Consider the following 18,703-nt stretch of genomic DNA (forward strand, 5'->3'; position numbering starts at 1 on the left):
TGAGTGAGGTAAAGGTACATCCAATTTATATTTCCTCATCAAATATAATATGTGAATATACAAGATCTTTAATGAGAGCTAGCCAACAAAGAATGTAAAATTGAATGTTTAAAACATGTGTTTGTCCCAAAGGTTTTTTCCTCTGAGACTCACCTGGAGGATTCTGCAGACATGGTGACAGTCGGGGGTGACAAGGGGATTGAGTTTTAATCCTACACAGCAAAGACGGTTCAATTAAGTATCTGTGTTGAAAACAGGAACTTGGACTGTTTCCTAAATATTTTGTGGTCTTATTTTCTCTCTATATATATATTAATTAGACAAAAGTAAAAAAACTAGCAAAATGATGTTGGGTAAAGAAAAGTACATCAAAAATCAGTAATGAGATTCTAAAAGACACTTTTTATGTTGTTCTTTCATTGTAAATTTTACTCGGCATCGAGTATACCACTATGTTGACGTTAACAACCTAAAGTACACAGAAGATGTCCCTGGTTTTGATGTTACAAAACGTATGTGTGTTACATTTTCATAGTTAAAATCCTACAACGTTAGACAGTTTTACATTATATGTGTAATGATTTCTATCGTGTGCAGAACCAATCACAACTTCTTTATCACACATTTTATTCCAATATATAATCCTTGAATTTCTTGATTTTTTTTGTTTACATGTAAAGATAAAACACTTTGGATCACAAGAAATATAGATTGCAGTAGTGCAAAGAAATAGAGAAAATCTGGTGTGATAATGTGGGATTAGAATGCTGAATATCAATCTGTTGTGGCATCAACAGAAGAAGTTATTGCATGTTTCTCAGTGATGGAAACACTGACGATTCCATCAGGAAGGCACTTCTCCTCAATGATCCTTATGAGAAAGGTTTGACAATCTTCATTGAGATGTAGTTCTGTGGATATAGAATGTATTAAGGTAGCCACTCAGATTACATACTACTTTGGAAAAGTGTGAAGGAAACAACTTATTTATACCAGTTTAAGAAATACAGAAATTAATAAATGATCAGTAAAATATGTAATCTTACTGGTAGGGAGTAAAGCAGGATCCCAAGGAACAAGAAGACCAGCAGAAGAAGAATCGCTCCAATGAAAATCCATTTGAATCTTCGCCAAACAATGAACTTCATGGTCTTGCAAGGGCTTGTAAACCAGAAGAATGACGTGTCAGGGCGTCTGTTGAATGGGAATGACAGCAACATTCACATGATTCATTGTATGCGATCTATTGGACTAGAAACCTCATATTCCATGCTTTGTTTGTCTTTTTTTAATGATGTTTTACTTGGGTGGATCAAGTCTGGGATTCATGTTTGGCTCATCTCTGCCTTTCCCCGCAGGTCTCTCTTCCATCTCCTTCTCCTCCACTATTTCCAGCGTCATCTCTACTTTACCCTGCAGAGGTTTGAAACACAATCATGAACAGCAACTTGGGTAAAAACACATTAACTAAGGACTGTGCTGTTGACAAAGACCTACACCAAGCACAAGTTTCCCATCCTGCTCGACCGTGCATGGCCACCAGCCTCTAACAGACTTTTGGGAGAAAAGTGAGTTGGGCAGAGGTTTCTTAGAGGCGACTGAGCCTTCTCTCCAAGGCAACATCTTCAGGCTGCACTTTTCTGAGCTCTTAGCAGGAGAGATCAGGTTGAGAAGGTCCAGTTCAACTGTACCTGTAACAAATACAAAGATTGAAAATACAAATGTGTCTCCCACGCAGTAGTCCTCTTGGGCCGATAGCTCTCTTTAAAGGTCTTTCCTTTGTATTGTCATGGCAAAGAATTTATTTAATAACAATGATGTTTCACCTAAGTAGTCGTCCAAAGAGAATTTGTCATTGTCCCAAATCTGGATGATCAATTTAGGAGGAATCCTTAATTCAGTTTTGTCCAGATTCCAAATGTGTTCCTGTAATATACAAACACTTTATTCAGATTATTACCTGGCTTCATAGCAGCAAAAACTAAAAATACCATAGTAACAGTCACTTTATGCTTCCTTCCTGTTCCACAATCTCACTCACTTTCCTCGAAACAACACACATCTGCTCTGCAGGCAGGTAGTCAAACCCAAAGATGAACCTCCAGTTGAAATTCCCATCACCATCCAGGGATCTGTAGTGAACATCAGTCTGCTGCTTGGAGTCCTCCATACCTGGCATCCATCTAGGAAACATCATAATGTTGACTTCAGATTGGCTTTTTGTGAACGAGTCCAGTTGATAGTGAACACAGAAGAAGGGTTGAAGTAAGAGACAGGACAAGTAATGTACCCCTTTACGTAGATGTCACTCATGTCTTCTCCGGTGATGCTTCTTTCGTCCAGAGTAACATCAGTTGTGTTCCAAATGATGGCTCGCAAAACGTACCTATTTTAAATATACGGTCATATTTGATGCTTGAATAGTCTGTGATAAAACATAATTTGGAGTGTCTCTTACTTCTTGGCTTTGCGTGGAGTGATATCCCATGGAGGCCCTGGCACACCAAGGCTCTTTGGAAAGATGTCCACCCACATTTGAATTTTTCCCTGGATTTGTGCAAAACAATTAGTATTTTAAACAAAGCCATGGAACAATTTGAGTTTATTTATTTTAGAAAGCATACGCTTGAAATGAATGAACTACTAGCTCCACTAAAAAGGTGTTACTGCTGTTGTTTTAACCTGAGACAAGTTTGGTTGGTGGGAGCTGCACAGGCTTCTGGTCTCCACATGCTCTGGCACCAAGTTCTGGGTTCTGAGGACATGCAGAGCCAGCCTCTCTCTGGCTGGTCCTAAGTGCGGGTGGATCACAGTGTTTGCCTCTGCACAGCAAACCAACATAGTCAAGGATGAAAGGGTAGTATACTGCAGAAGATGTTAATATTGCATATATGTAAAACAAACAAAATGAGATTCCACGGCAACTTCAACATAATTAATACTTTTGAAATACTCTACAACACAAATATACAGAAGACATGTCCAATGAGATAGTACAAACAAGTAATACTTCTGCTAAAAATAGGGCGCTCAATAATGACATTACCAAAATCTTGCAGGTTGTATCGTTTTCCTGAGAAAGTCAGGGAGCTGCCATCTCCCTCTATGAGTGGAGGACTAACGCCTCTCACTTTGGCCACGTTCTGGAAGATCTGAGAAGGTTTCCGCTGGTCCCTCCACCGATTGATCCCTGAGCTGTCAGAATAATGTAGCTTTGTTGGTTTGCCTTTGAGGTTTACGTTGTAGGATTTATTAATAACACTGTAGATATTGTAGAGTGCATACTTACACACAGTAAGTCTTTGGCAGACCACAACCGGCCCGGAAACGAGACAGGAGTCTGTTCTCCAAATCGATGACGGTCTCACCGACTTTTTCATCTCTGCTCAGTAGATCGTAGTCATACACAGCAATCTTCAGGTCCTTGTCTTGAGGTAGGAAGCAGGACAACTCAAACATCCTGGACAAAAATGGAGGGCATTTAATGTATTTGTTGTTCCTTTAAAAGACTCCTTCCTAAAAAACTGTGTGTGCTACACACCTATGCAGAGGTGAGACCATTTATGCAAATGTTGAAAGAGAGATTTTGTAAGATTTTAACAAAGAGGAATGTGTTCAGGAAGTAGTCTAGTAAATGAGACTCGAATCATCCTAAGAAACCTTTGTGAGAGATTGTAAATGGATGATTTATAGTTGTTGTTGTAAATATGGCCCCCATGGACATGCAGACATTTAGATTCAAGTACATTAATAAACAGATGGTCATTTTGGGTATGAAGAATTCATTTAAAAGCGGCCATCATTTGAACAAATAATAAATTAACAAAAAGTTCAGTCTCACTTTCCAAACTCCGGGTTGAGGGTGTTTGGTTTGTAGTTATCTCTGTCATCCAGTTTTTTCCGTCCCAGTGAAATCTTCACATATGGGTCACACTGAAATGAGAATGGAAAAAAATTAGCTTCATTAGCTTTAGTCATCGTTTTCACTCAATAAAATGTAGATCCTAGTTGTGACTTAATTCTTTATCAAGACACCAGTGTGGTCGTGAGTTGAAGCATCATACAATGCTCACCATGCCGTTGGTATCCTTTGGCTGCAGGTCAAGACAGCGCACCACGTAAATTCTAACCAGGCACTCCTGAGGTCCACTCTCAGGAAGCTCTCTGAACTGGCGGGGTGGAGTTGGCACCCCGGGGTCATCAGGCAGAGGGTAAATCTTGAATGAGCCCTGGATCACCAAAAAGGACAGCACCATTAGTCATGCAACATCTTTAATGTGATTAGATTTACACAGGAACTTGAGGTCATATATATATATAAATATATATATTTGAATTATTAAATATATTTTCAACAATGTGAAATAATGATATATATCATTCCAAGGGAATTCCATTTCAATATTTAGCTGTACTGAATTTAACATTTAGGACAGGATGAAATACCATGGAACAGACTATCAATCTGCTGGCTGAATTTATAATACTCTCAATACACTATGGACAGTATATTCTCTATGTCTATGACATTCATAAATCCTCCACAAGGGGGCAGAAGTGACTGTGGAACAGCAAGAGACCAGCAGAGGCGCTCAGGTTACAATGGCTGTGTCTCAAAGTCTCAAGGCTGCATCTTTGTTGCCTCCAGCCTTCGTGGTAGACCTGGGCTGAACCCAACGGTCTCTGACATGGCACGATTTGCCCCACGGGGGGACTTTCTGCTTGCGTCATCAGCATTACCTCAACTGCTTCCGTTGCCTAGCAACTTGCTGAGCTTAACAATAAGAGCTGTTAAACCCGAAAACCTTTAAAGTACAGATTAAGAAGATAAACAGAAGATACGCTTCTCCTCCAGACCATAATATATTTCAGGTTGAGACATCTGGTTATTTTAAATTCAAATTAAATAAGTTAATGTATAATACTTTACTTATAATTATTTTCAGCTAAAAGTAGAGTTTAGGCAGTGGAGATTCCATCAATGTTTTCAATAAAAATGACAACAGCAAACACATTTATTAATCCGGGCAGACGAGCTGCTTAACAGCGCAGCGGCTCCCGGTAACGTGAGCTGCTCGTTGTGTATTTGTTATAAATGTGTGTTGCTACATTGATGTTCATAAGAACAGTATGTGGACCCAGGGGGGGTTCAGGTCTAGGTCAGTGGCTGTATGGGGGAGGCAGTTTGTCCTAGTCTTATGTGAATTTAAAAACACGACATCACGTAACTTAAGCGATTTCATAAACTAAAATGTGATGTTATATATTGTATTATATTATAACATTTATATTGGTAGATATTTGAGTGAATTATATTACTTAACGTTACATTACACAATACACAAGTTAACTCTTCCAGTTGGCCCGCACTGCATGCTGGGATATGCTCGGCCGCAAAGAATAGATCCGATGTGTCCTTCAAATCGGCTCCTGGAGGGCTGCGAACCTCGACCGTGTTCAGAGGAATGGGACACGAAAGTCAGTGAGGTATACGGTCGATGAATGCGTCCTTACGGATGCAGCCTGGCGACTTTGAGACACAGCTAATATCTCAGGTGTAACCGGATGCTTGTGAGGGAAATACTTTTTGAAATGTAATTTTGGTACCTTGAACTCTCCCACCACAGAGGGATCATCTTCGTCATATTCAGTCTTTCCTCGCTGAAGTTTGAAGGTGCTGCAGAAATCACTGAGTCCCTGGAACTCTGCAACCTCTTCAAGTTCACTGTCAAACATCTGAAAACAATGACACAACCACATCACAGGCGGAAACTCATGCATCTGCTTCACAAAACTAAGCATTACTAATGGATTTCACGATACCTATTTGTGACGCACACAAAATGTATGGCCACATTTTTGTATTTTATTATTCATTTGGAGCAAAAAACTTTTCTGTAATGTGTATTACTATCTGTGCCCAGCAGGTGGCGGTGAAGCGCTGTAAAGTGCAGTTAAGGGTTTAATTCAAAGTAACAGGTTTGTTGAGTAAACGTAATGATGTCATCTATGATAGTGATGTAAGCCTTTACGGGTTTGTTTGAGATGTATTTTTGCAGTGTGTTGTCAGGCAAACATGGAGAAACATGAGGAGATGATCGCTTCTACTAGAAGTGAGAGATAAAGACGCTAACCACAGTAGCCACATGTTTGTCCGTCTTATTTTTTTACACCTTTCTGAGGCACAAGCCTGTCATCAGGCTCTGTCATACTGAGACCTGTAACATATACACTTATTTACCTTCTCTTAGACTGCCTTGTCAGCAACTATGTTTTGGATACACACTTCTACAAACTATTATGTCAAGGAACAAAAGCAAGCACGCCGGCCTATCACATCTTGCATGCTGCTTGTGGAACCAAAATTATCAAGGAAATAAGCCACGGTAAAATCAAAAAAATGTGCGGTGGGCAACATCATGTTCTTACATGTAATGTGTCGTATCCCATTTTCAGGTAAGGCCCACACTTCTCCTGCTGCTCAACAGAGGCGTAGAACTTACTCCACCAGTCAACTGTCTCCTCCTACACAATGGAAAATAAGGGTGAACTTAGTATTTTTACGGGATGTTAGTAGACTATAAATTCCGAAAAAGAGACTCACCATTTCTGCCTGAGGCTGCATGGTGGCAAGCAGACAAAGAATTATTATTAATAAAAGTAAGTATACGTAAAAATATTGTTGCCTATGTTTTTTGGTTGCATTCCTATTTACCTCAGATTTTACGACGGTTCCCTCCTCAATGTCTATGACAACTTCTCCGTGGGACGCAGCTATCATTGCCACTGCAAAGTCAACGGGAACAGGATACAATGAGTCTCTACTGTGTGTAGCTGAATGTGCATGTATTGTATATGCATGCATTTTTTGTATATACCTCTAGCAGACATGCAGACTTCACTGTTAATGCAATAGGGATCACAGCGGAACTCCTCCAAGCGGTCGATGGTGCACTGACCCACGACTGGTTTCCTACCGAATGGCCGGTGGTCGATTACCTTCAGCACAATAGGAGGGGTGTACATCTCCTCTTTTGGCAGAAGCTAAGGCGAGAAAACAATAGCACAGAACTTGCAGGAGAAGTCTTGACATAAAACACATAAATAGAATAGAAAGTTTTAGGGTTTGTACCACTTTGAGCAGCAGCACTGATCCGGGGAAATTGGGGTTCTTTTTGATATTCTTGACCACAGCGGTTTCAACAACCTCCCCACCACACTCCACTATCAGACTGGGGGAGGAAACGGTGGCCAACTGGTAGGTCGTCATATTCCTCAAGCCCCAAGTCAAGATCTGGGATAAAAAAAACACAAAAACCTTAGTGGGCAGATTAAGGGACTAGCATAGCTGTAGGATACAGGTGAAAGATAATGCAACCACAACAGAAATCTTTGGGTTTAGCCGGTCTTGTCTAATCAAGTCATGTGCGCGAGCAGCGCGATGTGATGGTGTACCTCAATCGCAGTGAGCTGCACTACGGGCCTGATTCCCTGGGGAACCATGTAGAGCTTCTCTCCCCGGCGAGGAGGCACCAGGGGCAGATCTCCGTCAGTCTCCTGTAAGGTAAAGCACAGCATCCCCCCCTAAATACAGCTGCAGAATTAAAGTTACAGTACATTTACTTTCTCTGGTTTCCTATTTACCTTGTTTTTCAGAAAGAGCTCTGCAGCCAGCAGAATCTCCCCGGCACTGCAACCTTTTTTGGTGACCGGTAACCACAGCAGCTTTGGGCAGACCGCCATACTGGGGTTCAGTGTCACTACTGGCGGGCATGTGCAGCGTCCGAGGGGTTCATCTTTACCCTTCGAAAGGAAGCAGAATGGTACACAGAGACTTAGCATAGCCCATCACTTTGAGCCTGAAGCCCAGGCAGATTAAATACCCAACGTACTACTTGATCACTGTCGCACAGCTCCAACACCACATCTGGAGGGTTGACGGCAATAGTTTGTGGGTCTCCGTAGATTTCAATGTCTTCAAAGATGAGAGTCTGATCCCATGAGGGGTTCAGGGTGGACCTTATGACTTCAGTCGTCTTGCTCACATGTAGGAATGACACATGAGCATAGGGATCTGGCGGAAAGGTGAGACCGAACATGTGAATCTTTGCTGTGAAATGGTCTTTCTACTGTGGCAAAATGGTACATCCTGAGTCATTTTAATGGATTCTACTTGACTGGGCTTGTACTTTGCTTTGTTTTTACCTGAGAAGCTGTTTTTGTCCATGGCACAGAGATTCCTCGCCTGATACACATACACCCTCAAGTGGTAACGGTAAGACTCTGAAGGGAGATTTATCAGCATGTTAAACTGTAAACTGCAAAAACAGACTTCTTTATCAAAAGTGCATCAGGAGGTTTATAGAAACAATCAGCTTGAGTGATCAGTAATTAGCTTTATCTGACCCAAACACTTACGGGTGAAGTGGCAGGAAACAGAGGGTGTGTTGGCACCAAATAGTTTGGCTGCATCCGCTTTACTGGCTTTCTCGTCAACATCGACTCCCTGTTAACAAACGACAGCAGAACCAAAATAAACTTCCTGATTGGTTTGCAAACATCTGAGAGGAACTGTCACAGGGCAATAATGACAAGATCTGACACAGCTGGAATGGACGATGCGACGTTCGGGGACAATCGCCGACTCACCAATGCCCCTTCCAGCTTGAAGATGGCGGAAGAACCAAGGCGGTCTGATGGGACCATCTTTCTTCTCCAGCGGCGGCGCCGGAACGTATCAGAGGAGCGCTCCTTCCTGTGGAACTTCCAGCCAATCAAGGAAGAGTATTCCCAGCCCTCCCCTGGGTCTCGCGTCTGCGGTATGGTAAAAGACGGGCAGAAGTTCTGAGAAATTGAACTCCCTCGAATCCCCCAAATCGACTCTTTGTCGCCTCTTCCTCACCTCAGTAACAGCCGTTTTGTCAGATATCTTCTTCCGCGGTCTGATGAGTCTCTTTCTGCGATGGACATGATACATTTTCTCCACTGCGACCCATGATTTGGGCTTATCGTCGGGAGGAATGGTTACTCCGTATTCCCAACCTAGTGCCATAAGACACACACAGACATGCACACAGACCAATTAAACCTGCAGTTTTTCCGAAGATGAACACAGTGAAGTGAAGTTTTGATGACGTAGTTCAGTTTCAGTCTCCACGTTACCTTTCTCATCAACAGCTTTGTCGCTGTCAAAGCTCCAGTCATCTTCCCAGCGCCATCCCATTGGACACTCAAAATCTTTGGGGTTCTGAGCTGTTTCTCCATTCTAGAAAACACAGACCATTATTTTATAAAATACATTTTCGTTATTATCCCTATAAAATGCTTGTCACCTTTAAACCTTCTATCACTAATTTATTTGACTACTTGTGACACCGTGGAATCCAGTATGGCCTCTCCTTTCGGCTCTATAACTCCTGAGCCAGACATAGTTTTCATGATCACCAGCTATTTGCTCATTTGCTGCATTTATCTTTTGTTGCTCGTAGCGTAGCCTGCGTTTACCAGAAATCTGTCTGAAAAGCAAGGGAATCTGATAGTAAAGCTGAAATTAAACTAAAATAAGTTGAAAGATGCAAAAAGCCCCCAAGAAACTGAGCAGTTTTGGGTGATGTTCTCTTTGAGTGACCCACTCTGCACATCATCCATTAAAATATTGAAAATAGCAGCTTCATTTATTTTGTATACTGTTCAGAAAAGGTACATGAGTAATTTTACTTATTATTATAAACCACAAATGATACCAGGTCGACACCAGGTCATATGTTTATCTGAATAAAAACAACTCTGCATCCTACCTTTCTTAAGCAAATGATGGTGCAGGAAAAACTGATAACATTGAAAACTAACATGGACAGACCACCTTTTGTTTTGTTATCTTCCCCCACATTTTTCCACACAAATGAAACGTGTGCATACTGGGTCTGTGAGAGCAGTATGTCATACCACGTCTGTGTAGGGCTCCGCCGCAGCGCTCCACTCCCCACCAGGGAAACGTGTTTCATTATGAAAAACTTCGTCTGTGAACTCTGTGTGGCCGGCGTCTGCTTCTGTCAACAGCCTGTAGGGAACACCACCACAGTGATGAGAAGCTGTGGTAGTCAGAGGGCAGCGATGCAGGAAACGCTCAGGAAGAAGCGCTATGGAGAGCTAACATTGTTTACATGAGTCTGTGTGGGAGGGAGACCTACTTAAACCCAAAAGTGATGCCAAAATTCTTTTTCATTTCCTGTCATTGTGTTCAAGATGTGGCTGGTACAAGCAGTGATTTATGATTACTGCCAATTAATAGAGGACAGGGGCTGAAATAAAAACAGGATCATGCTTATGGATAACTTGGATTTTTGTATTTAAAATGAGCTGTGGAGCACAAACAGCTGTGCGAGTGTGCGCTTGTGTATGTATGTGGTCAGTTTCACACACTTACCATCGCTCTGGGTCAACAAACCAGTCGTCCTCCCAATTCCATCCACGTGGTGGCAGAAAACGTTCTCTTTTGAGTTTCACCTTTCCAGTCACATTGGAGAACTTATGACGACCTACCAAACCGGTAGTTCCCCACTTCCCCAAAACATGGGCCTGGTTCTCATACTGTGGGATTAAATTCAGAGATAACACAACTGAAAGCAGGTTAAATATTGATTTGTTTAAAAAAAGGTTCATGCTTTGAGCAGGTACTGTACCATTTCAGCGTACACGCTGAAGTTCCCATCTGAGAAGTTGTTGAAGTTTTTCTCATGGGCAGAGAGACAGAGCCACATGTTGAGCCGCAACTGAACAGGGACCTTCACACCTTTGTTTTTGTCCATGGGATACTGACCAACCGAAAAGAACTCTTTCGAAAAATGTAACAGGGAAATATCAAATAAAAAATGTATGATCTGTATGTCGACTAGTTTTGTACCTGCATGAAAATGGTCTGCGTGCGTCCACAGTGTTTCCCACAAGCCTGTTCGCTAAAGTTTGAAAACAGGATCTGGTTTGCTGGGACTCGAGCAAAAGCCACCCGTTTCTCTCCTCTTAACATCCAGATGATCACATCTGGCATGCTGTTCTGAGGCTGATGGAGACACAAAACATTTCAGTTACATAATAAAATGTGATTGATGTGCTCCGTTTCATAATATTTTTTAGAATTTCCTGACCTCCTCTGCGAGCTGCTTGATCCTGTCCAACCAGTCCTCAATGTCTTCAACAGTAGCCTTGACATCTATGGCACCCTCTCTCATGCGATTGGCCATCTCTCTGATGCTGTCAATAGCAGCATCACGCAGTTTTCTCAACTGGAGATCCAGTGCAGTCACATGGGGTTGGCCCTCTACCACTGGAAGCTGAAAACTGTTATAAAAGTTGGTTACAGTATGTTGGATGCAATCAACACAAGGTAATGACATAACTCCACCATAGTAACCACCTGAAATTGCATTTAACATAAAAGCAATAACCACATGACAGTTATCCTAATGATAAGTTGCATTATAGCATTACTTCATACAACACACAATACCAGTCATGTCTTACCTGTTCAGGTCCTCAATCATGTGGTTGATGAGTTCACGGCAAATCTCCTCCAGATGTGTCTCAGCCTCTTTGGCTAACATGGCGTTTTTTAAAGAGTTGAGGTGGGACTCCTAAAATAAAGACAGATGAAAGCCGATGAGTGAGCAGTACTACCTGGGTAGAGACGATTAATACGTGAAACTGCAACTTATTCCCACCAGTCTCTCAGCAATGAAGAGGAGAATGTTGACGGAGAACAGACGGTGGCTGATGTCTTCCCAGTGTGAGGTGAGAATCACCACAGGCTTAGTGTCAGCCCAGGGCAGGTAATAGTAGTGATTACCTGCACAATTGAGAATAAATACACCCAGTCGTTTTAAGCACAAGTTCTGGAGAAGAAAAGCTCATTAGCATGTGGTTCTTCTCTTTGGCTGCGTGACCCCTGAACCACAGATTTACAACATGATAAACTTAATAACTTTAAAGTGTTTTAATTCTTGCAGGCTTTAGCATTTCATACCGTCAAACACAGCAAAGCTGTACTGGGTGGTGGACGACAGGGGCTTGCAGGTGGAGTCCAGCTTGTTACCATAGTTACCAATGCTGACCTCAAACTGGATTGGCTCGCCGGGCTCCTGGAGCATGCACGCACTGTGGAAGACCGCGCACAGAGAGAACTTCCTCCGCCGCTGGTATTTCTGCATTCAGTGAATAAGGATGTGGCATTGTTAGAAGAAATTTCTGTCTCTGCTCTCAGCTAGAAAAATATTTTGCTAGAAACTCTAACAGTATAGATGTAGATGATTTCTATAGGTAAATAGGTAAAACTGGAAAGGAAAAAAAGTAATGTATAACGACTTGGGCTTTTCATCGTAAGGATTATCATATAAATCAAATAAAAATGGAGAAAGTGGTAGTTTAAGTTAAAGTGTGTACCTGTGCCACAAGGATGTCATCACTGGAGATGTCATCCACATTCATATCAACCTTCCCATCAAGCTCTGTGGACAGCTCAACAAGGACCCGCCCCCTGTAGGCGACCCCTTGCCCCTGAAACGCATCAAAATACAATGTACAGATTGTCATGCAGGTGAACTGCATCCGGTGTCTATACCTAGTAGTAGTGGATCAAATGTACTAAGCATGTAAGCATGTAAGTGTGCTTACCTTTCCGAAATTGAGTTCGTCGTATGGGTCTGGCAGGCCGGTGAATTCTCTCGGGCTGCCGTATAGGTTGATGTAGGAAGGCCCAAAAGCTGGCAGGAAACCCACCTCTGATGCTGCGGTGCTCACTGTAATATACAGTCACTCCTTTAAAAAAAAAAACCTGGACAGTTGCAATTATTTAAAGCAATAAGGTGCATAAGAACAAGAGTTTTAAGCACTCAATGGAACAATGTCACAATTGTATCATTATAAAAAAACAGATTACATTATGACCTTCAATCTCTCCACCAGAGGAAGACATCTTGCTCAGGTTTAAAAACGTTGTTCCTATGGCATCATCCTTGGTTAGACGATCCCTACGAAGAATTAACTGGCACTTCATTATTGGTTTTTGGTAACGTCACTTGTGCAGCGCTGTATTGATTTAAGTTCTTACCAGTCATATACAGTCAACTGTATGCGTTCACACATGGACGGGAACTAGAGAGGCAGACAGAAGTACTTGTTGATTTGTGCAGAGGTTTGAAATGTTTAATCCAGCCCACTGGAAACATCTTGATGTCCCATTTTTCTTACCTTGACTTGGAGATTGATGAGTTGATTCCACTCTGGGTTTGCATTTTTCTCAATGACTTTGGTGCACAGCTAAAACAAAGTAAAGATAATAGTCACACAAAAAAAACATTTAATTTTTTTTGTCTTATTTTAAGTCAAACATGAAGTACCTTCTTGCCAGCAAAGCTGACTTCCACATATGGGTCAACCAAGTTTTTTCTGTCTCCTTCTCCTCCAAAGACCTGTTTTACTGTCTGAATAAAGGCATCATCCACTGCAATGAAAAATAGGTTCCAAATAGAAGTCTGTCAAGCGGATTTGAATGCATTAAACAATGATGGCGCCAGGTATCCATAGGTCACTTACTCTGTGGCATGTCCTCGGCACGGTAGACTTTGAGTCTGAGTGTGGCCCATTGCATTGTGACACCTGCCGGCACCAAGAGATTGCTTTCTATGTCGTCATGCTCCTCACTCATCTCTTTCCTCTCAGTCTGGGCAGAGGAGAAGAGAGGATAACTCGTCGTGGTCTTTTTAAGGACGGATATGTACTCTGTGTCTAGTAGATGTAAACTTGTTGGTGAGGAGGAAGGTACACATACCGGTGGGTCATCTCCAGACCCCACAACAGTTATGCTGACCTTCAGGTAACCTCTGGCCCCTGAGCTAGAGTCATCAGGGTCACTCAGGAGGAGCCATTTCCTCATTATTGCATGACCTGGACATTGTGTTATATTCAACATTTTCAAACACCCACAATATAGTAAAATATATACAAACAATCTTCATTTTGCACATGGTATATATTTTATATGGAAATACAGACCTGGATTATCATAAATGTAGCCAACATCCAGCTGGGTGAGCAAGAAAAAAATGCATTTTTATCAGTGAAAAGTGTTAAATCTGTGATCCTGCTGGCAATTAAATGGGCATACCTTGAAGTCTCCCAATAGACCGTCAGCTCTGAGGGAGAAGGAGTCATAAATCTGTCGAGAAAAACACAACTTTAAAGCTCCTAAAAGCGACATTAAAAAAATGTTGTGTTCTTTTTTTGTGTTTGCAAAATAGATTTGCTTCAAGAAGGAGTTTTCTACCCACCCGAAGGCTAATGCTCTCGTCAAAGAGCTCTGAAGGTAGCATGTTAACGTTGTAGAAAAACATCTGAGAGAGAAAAAAAAGTCATAAAGAAATTAGTAGTTCCCACAATACATTTTGATGTGAGACACACATTGTTATCAGGGATTGTGACAAACATGAAAAGACTTACAACTTGCTGAGATGTTTATGCTTTGGCAAGAAATGGAGACAGAGGAAAATGTAGTGGAGGATTTAGATAAACTGACCATCCGGTCAACTGGTATATAACCAGCCAAGAGAAATAAACCAGAGGGTTATTGTAGATGGTCGGGATTATTAGTAAGAAGACAAGTGGATGTTGGCAAGCAAGATGAAATGCTATGCTAGCAGTCATCAGTTACTTTATATTGGATTTTTTTGCAGACTAATTACCTCGTTGAAGAACGGGTTATTTCCTCTTCTGATTCTGGTCCTGTGCGTCTGTCCACATACATTCACCTTAACCACTGGCTTGATGTTGTTGCCAGGCAACTGTCGACACTCGATGACCCGGACACGAATCTGAACATTGAAAGTCGCAGTGAGGAAGCTGGACCAACCGTGGGAACCTTTACCCGGCTCATTTATGAAAAGGTACCATTGATATATTTGGGTTGACAAAAACTGACAAAGACTGTTTACACAGAAAAAAGATTTCCAAAAGATAATCAGTAAAAATGCTTGCTCTTTCCAGAATAAATATTTAAATGAACGATTTGTGTTATAATTCACTATGTTATGAAATTCTGGTATATTTGCATCAGAATACTGTCATGTTTGACACCTCAAACTGGCATTAGTGATGATCCAGGAACCCAGTACTCAAAATGTGAACAATACCTGGAAGTCCTGAGGCTTATTGGCCAAGGCTCTATTCTTCTTACGGCTGAGGTGGACTGACTTGTGTCTGGGTTTCCCGGCCTGGTTTGGGGAAGTGGGAGCGCCGGGGCTTCCACTCTGAATTCTTCCTCCCACGTCTGCATCCCTCTCATCACCCTCACCACCGTCTCCTGTGGAGAAAAGACACGTTTTCATTGGTCAAATACTGACATCCCTGTATTTGCTGTATATGCTAACCATTACACATGTCATTAAATATATTTAAATATTGACATAATAATCAGTGTGTCTTTTCTATATTTCTGGGAGATACCTTAAAATTTGATGTTGGTGTTAAAACTTCTAATTTTGAAAATGCTAATTTTAAATGGGTTTATTAATTGATTTGTTTAATTATCTGTATGACTTTGTATACCTTACAGAAAACACTGATATGAATTATTGGAAATGCGATGTTTGGTTTTGTTATTTTTGAAGGAAATAAGTAAAATCACAACCACCATCTCCCATCATTCAATAGACTGAACAGATTACTCGCCTGCATCCACATGAGACGTTTCTCCATCAGGTTGCTCATTTGGGTCTGGTCTAAGGTCGTCAGGTGCTTCATACCGAATGAGCAAATTGATGTTTGCCTAATAAAAGAAAATGCTTTCTGAATTAGCATCATCATCTCTACTGTATATGTTTAACACCAATTACATGTATTCACCCCAGTAGCTCGTTGCTTCTCATTGATCAAGGGCACGTTCTTCGATGGGAGAGACGTCATGTGACCACTGGCCAAGTCTCTCAGCGGAATTTTTGCCGAGCCAATGAACCTGAAAACAAAACACAGATATTTTTGCTTTCGACGGGACCGACAGCTGTACACATTTTTATTAAATGCATTATTACTTACGTCCGGATAAAACAACTTAAAAAGCTAAAAGCAACAATAAGAGGATGCTTTGGTTCCAGTTTGTGACAAACTTCTTCCATTTCCACTTGAGGGAATTCAAATCATTGTTTGGGAATGTTATTACTCGTTGCTGTGCAGTTGGCGGTTTGTACTTCCCTATTTCGTTTTTCACATATTATGAGAAGCCTAGAAACCACGCTTTTTCTACCCAACAGAAGTGGCATAGCAACAATGGTTATTCAACACAATAGATCTCATCACAATGGGCATTTTCCATTATCACATGCATGTGCCCAGTTATAGTGTGGTGAAACATTTAGAGCAAAGGAAGGGGGTAAAAGGCAGCCGTAGCAACGCAAGCGCAAGCGAAACCCTATTGATGCTTGTGCTCAGGCTTCGTTCTCTCAACAGTTGTGCCGTTATTGTGTAATTAATCATTGCACCGAGCTTACAAAACGTGGCTCGTCGTTTGAAAGGAGGGTCAACTGTGGAGGATGAGACAGAATCTGGAAAGGCCGTTTACATTCTTCACAACGCAGAATGTATTGCTTCGCCCACTGCAGAGGCCGCATGCAAGGACTGGTTAATACAATAATACAAATTTCGGCTTGTTGGCGTTACTCACTTCAGAAACGAGAAAAACATTCAAATATTTAGATCTGCTTCACTGACATACTGATATATTTTTTATTCTGCACTGCATTAGAGGCTGTGGTACAACTAGTCCTCCAAAATGTGCCAATGACAAGTCCACACAAGCTTTCCTGTTCACCTCATGCAGTGATCATGGAAAGATATCCCTGTGTGTAAGTGGCCGAAGCACTAACCCCCCTCCCCCCCCACCACCCTCTCCTTCCTTCCCTCTTCCCCCCGCCCCCATCCCTTGTGCCTGCCCCAAGATGATTTATATTATACACAATGTAGAGTGACTCAGTGGAATTGTATTTCTTGTTGTTATTATTACTTCTACATTCTTGTCTGCACTGCAGGAAGACCAAAACACATAAAAACAGATAAACAATGAGAAATTAAGCAGAACCCACATAAATTGCATAAATTATGTGTGTAAGGGTGGGGGGAGGGTTTGGAAAGAAGTTACTTTTTTCCTTTTAAGGTAACATTGCTCTTTAGAGCGATAGTGCTGTTCTTAGGTAGACGAAACAGCCTCTTCCTTGACACTGAAACCACAGCAAGTCTCAACACAGCCAGTGAGTCCTGTGGTTTTTAAACTCAGTGAAGTTATAACATGCTCTTGGCTCTCAACGGCGATGGTAAAACGGATATATCGCAATTTTGATGCTTTAACGCTCATCATTTTCGTACTTGTCTTTGCCGATTGTCTCATAGTCTTTGACAACCACATCGATGAAGGAAGATGCATCCAAGGAAGAGCCTTTCAGATCAAATTCAAGCACCTGTAATTACAGGAAAGAGGCGATGAATCATTTTAAACAACAACATACAGAAACGTTCACTGAGGAAATGACAGCAGCTGCTGAGTAATTAATTTCCAAGTAAATGTCTCTCATCACAGTCAACTCATTCTGCACTTACTTCATTCCATACAGGATTCAAATCATTGTCAATTGCTTTGGTTTTCTTCTTTTCACCTGTGAACACAACAAAACATATTTGTTTATGCATTGTGTATTTTGATTTCATGCAGAGAATAGAAAAAAGTACTCAATCAACTTTTAACAATCTTATAGAAAGAGCGTAACCCTGAAAACATAAAGGCATCTATACTTTTGTAAATATAAAGTTAAAACTGTGAGGGCAAATACAGTTGCTGTTATCAGTAAACAGAGGACTTTTATGATAATATAAGGATGTACTTCTCGTTTTGATTAGGAATCACTGCCTATTCATTAAAACTACTGTAAACTGCTCTCTCACATTGCTGCAAAAGTAATATCCAAAATCTTTGATCACAGATTACAAAAAAAAATAATAGATTGACAATACAAATGAAACAATGTGTGCATGAGAAAAGAGTTAATACAGCATACAGCAGTTACCTCAGATTTATATATATATATTTTTAATGCAATAGTCTCACCTCTAAAGATAATTGCAGCGATTGGGTCTGGGTTTCCAATTTTCTTTTTGGGGATCCCACTGGCCGACTCCACAATTACACGAAGCATTTTGATTAAGTCCACATCTATTCAGAGAAAGGAATCATCTTCGGAGCCTCCACAGACGGAACTGAAACACACAGATGTGCACAGGGGTGAGGACTGGATCCCAGAGGGCTGCCTCACCCATGAGTCACAGGTTCCCTGGGTGGGGGAAGAGACAACAAGGAAAGCACAGCCTAGTTTCCTCGTTGCCTTTTAAAAAAGGGATTCGTGCAGATAACTTAATGGTGCCTGATACCACTGTGCAGAGCTAAGGGGCAAATCGTGTGAAATCCAGCAAAGCCCGCGGAGTTGGACCTTTCTCGGCTTGTGTTGCAGCGCTCCCCGGTGGCGTGTGACGCATCGCCTTCCCCCCATGCTTACAATAACAAGAACGAACTTTTAAAAACAAATAAAATTCCCATCTTATTAATAATTAAGTCACAAAAACACGCTGCTCCAGAGACTTTGTGGTTGTTACTTAACTTTAGATGTTCGCACGG

The 18,703-nt window shown here is 41.5% G+C and overlaps 1 protein-coding gene across 1 annotated transcript; it reads right to left on the reverse strand.

Moving 5' to 3' along the window:
* Positions 1 to 223: 223 nt before the first annotated feature.
* myofl (myoferlin like) lies at positions 224 to 18,612 on the reverse strand. Its single transcript, XM_037466394.2, has 53 exons — positions 18,140 to 18,612; positions 17,635 to 17,690; positions 17,404 to 17,495; positions 15,892 to 16,000; positions 15,718 to 15,814; positions 15,180 to 15,349; positions 14,733 to 14,861; positions 14,322 to 14,384; positions 14,159 to 14,209; positions 14,047 to 14,077; positions 13,823 to 13,938; positions 13,588 to 13,714; positions 13,392 to 13,495; positions 13,243 to 13,311; positions 13,103 to 13,146; positions 12,940 to 13,022; positions 12,667 to 12,791; positions 12,436 to 12,549; positions 12,020 to 12,197; positions 11,718 to 11,842; positions 11,521 to 11,630; positions 11,145 to 11,337; positions 10,904 to 11,059; positions 10,683 to 10,814; positions 10,427 to 10,590; positions 9,946 to 10,060; positions 9,163 to 9,265; positions 8,903 to 9,042; positions 8,650 to 8,814; positions 8,419 to 8,506; positions 8,206 to 8,283; positions 7,893 to 8,074; positions 7,645 to 7,803; positions 7,456 to 7,557; positions 7,133 to 7,294; positions 6,879 to 7,044; positions 6,716 to 6,786; positions 6,605 to 6,619; positions 6,430 to 6,525; positions 5,608 to 5,736; positions 4,074 to 4,229; positions 3,842 to 3,933; positions 3,290 to 3,460; positions 3,047 to 3,195; positions 2,683 to 2,822; positions 2,459 to 2,547; positions 2,291 to 2,386; positions 2,042 to 2,183; positions 1,827 to 1,926; positions 1,498 to 1,691; positions 1,304 to 1,413; positions 1,047 to 1,194; positions 224 to 911 (listed from the first exon to the last, which is right to left on the reverse strand). The coding sequence occupies exons 1-53, from the start codon at positions 18,225 to 18,227 to the stop codon at positions 873 to 875; spliced, it is 6,123 nt and encodes a 2,040-aa protein (XP_037322291.2). The 5' UTR covers positions 18,228 to 18,612; the 3' UTR covers positions 224 to 872.
* Positions 18,613 to 18,703: the final 91 nt, after the last annotated feature.

This window comes from Pungitius pungitius, chromosome 13, assembly GCF_949316345.1.
Source record: "Pungitius pungitius chromosome 13, fPunPun2.1, whole genome shotgun sequence".
Taxonomy (NCBI): Eukaryota; Metazoa; Chordata; class Actinopteri; order Perciformes; family Gasterosteidae; genus Pungitius; species Pungitius pungitius.

Coding starts and splice junctions, on each gene's coding strand:
- myofl (XM_037466394.2), bottom strand. CDS start 18,227: ATGCTTCGTGTAATTGTGGAGTCGGCCAGTGGGATCCCCAAAAAGAAA. Junction 13,023..13,102: donor CAGTTGACTGTATATGACTG/GTAAGAACTTAA, acceptor AATTCTTCGTAG/GGATCGTCTAACCAAGGATG. Junction 7,558..7,644: donor AGCTCTTTCTGAAAAACAAG/GTAAATAGGAAA, acceptor TTTACCTTACAG/GAGACTGACGGAGATCTGCC.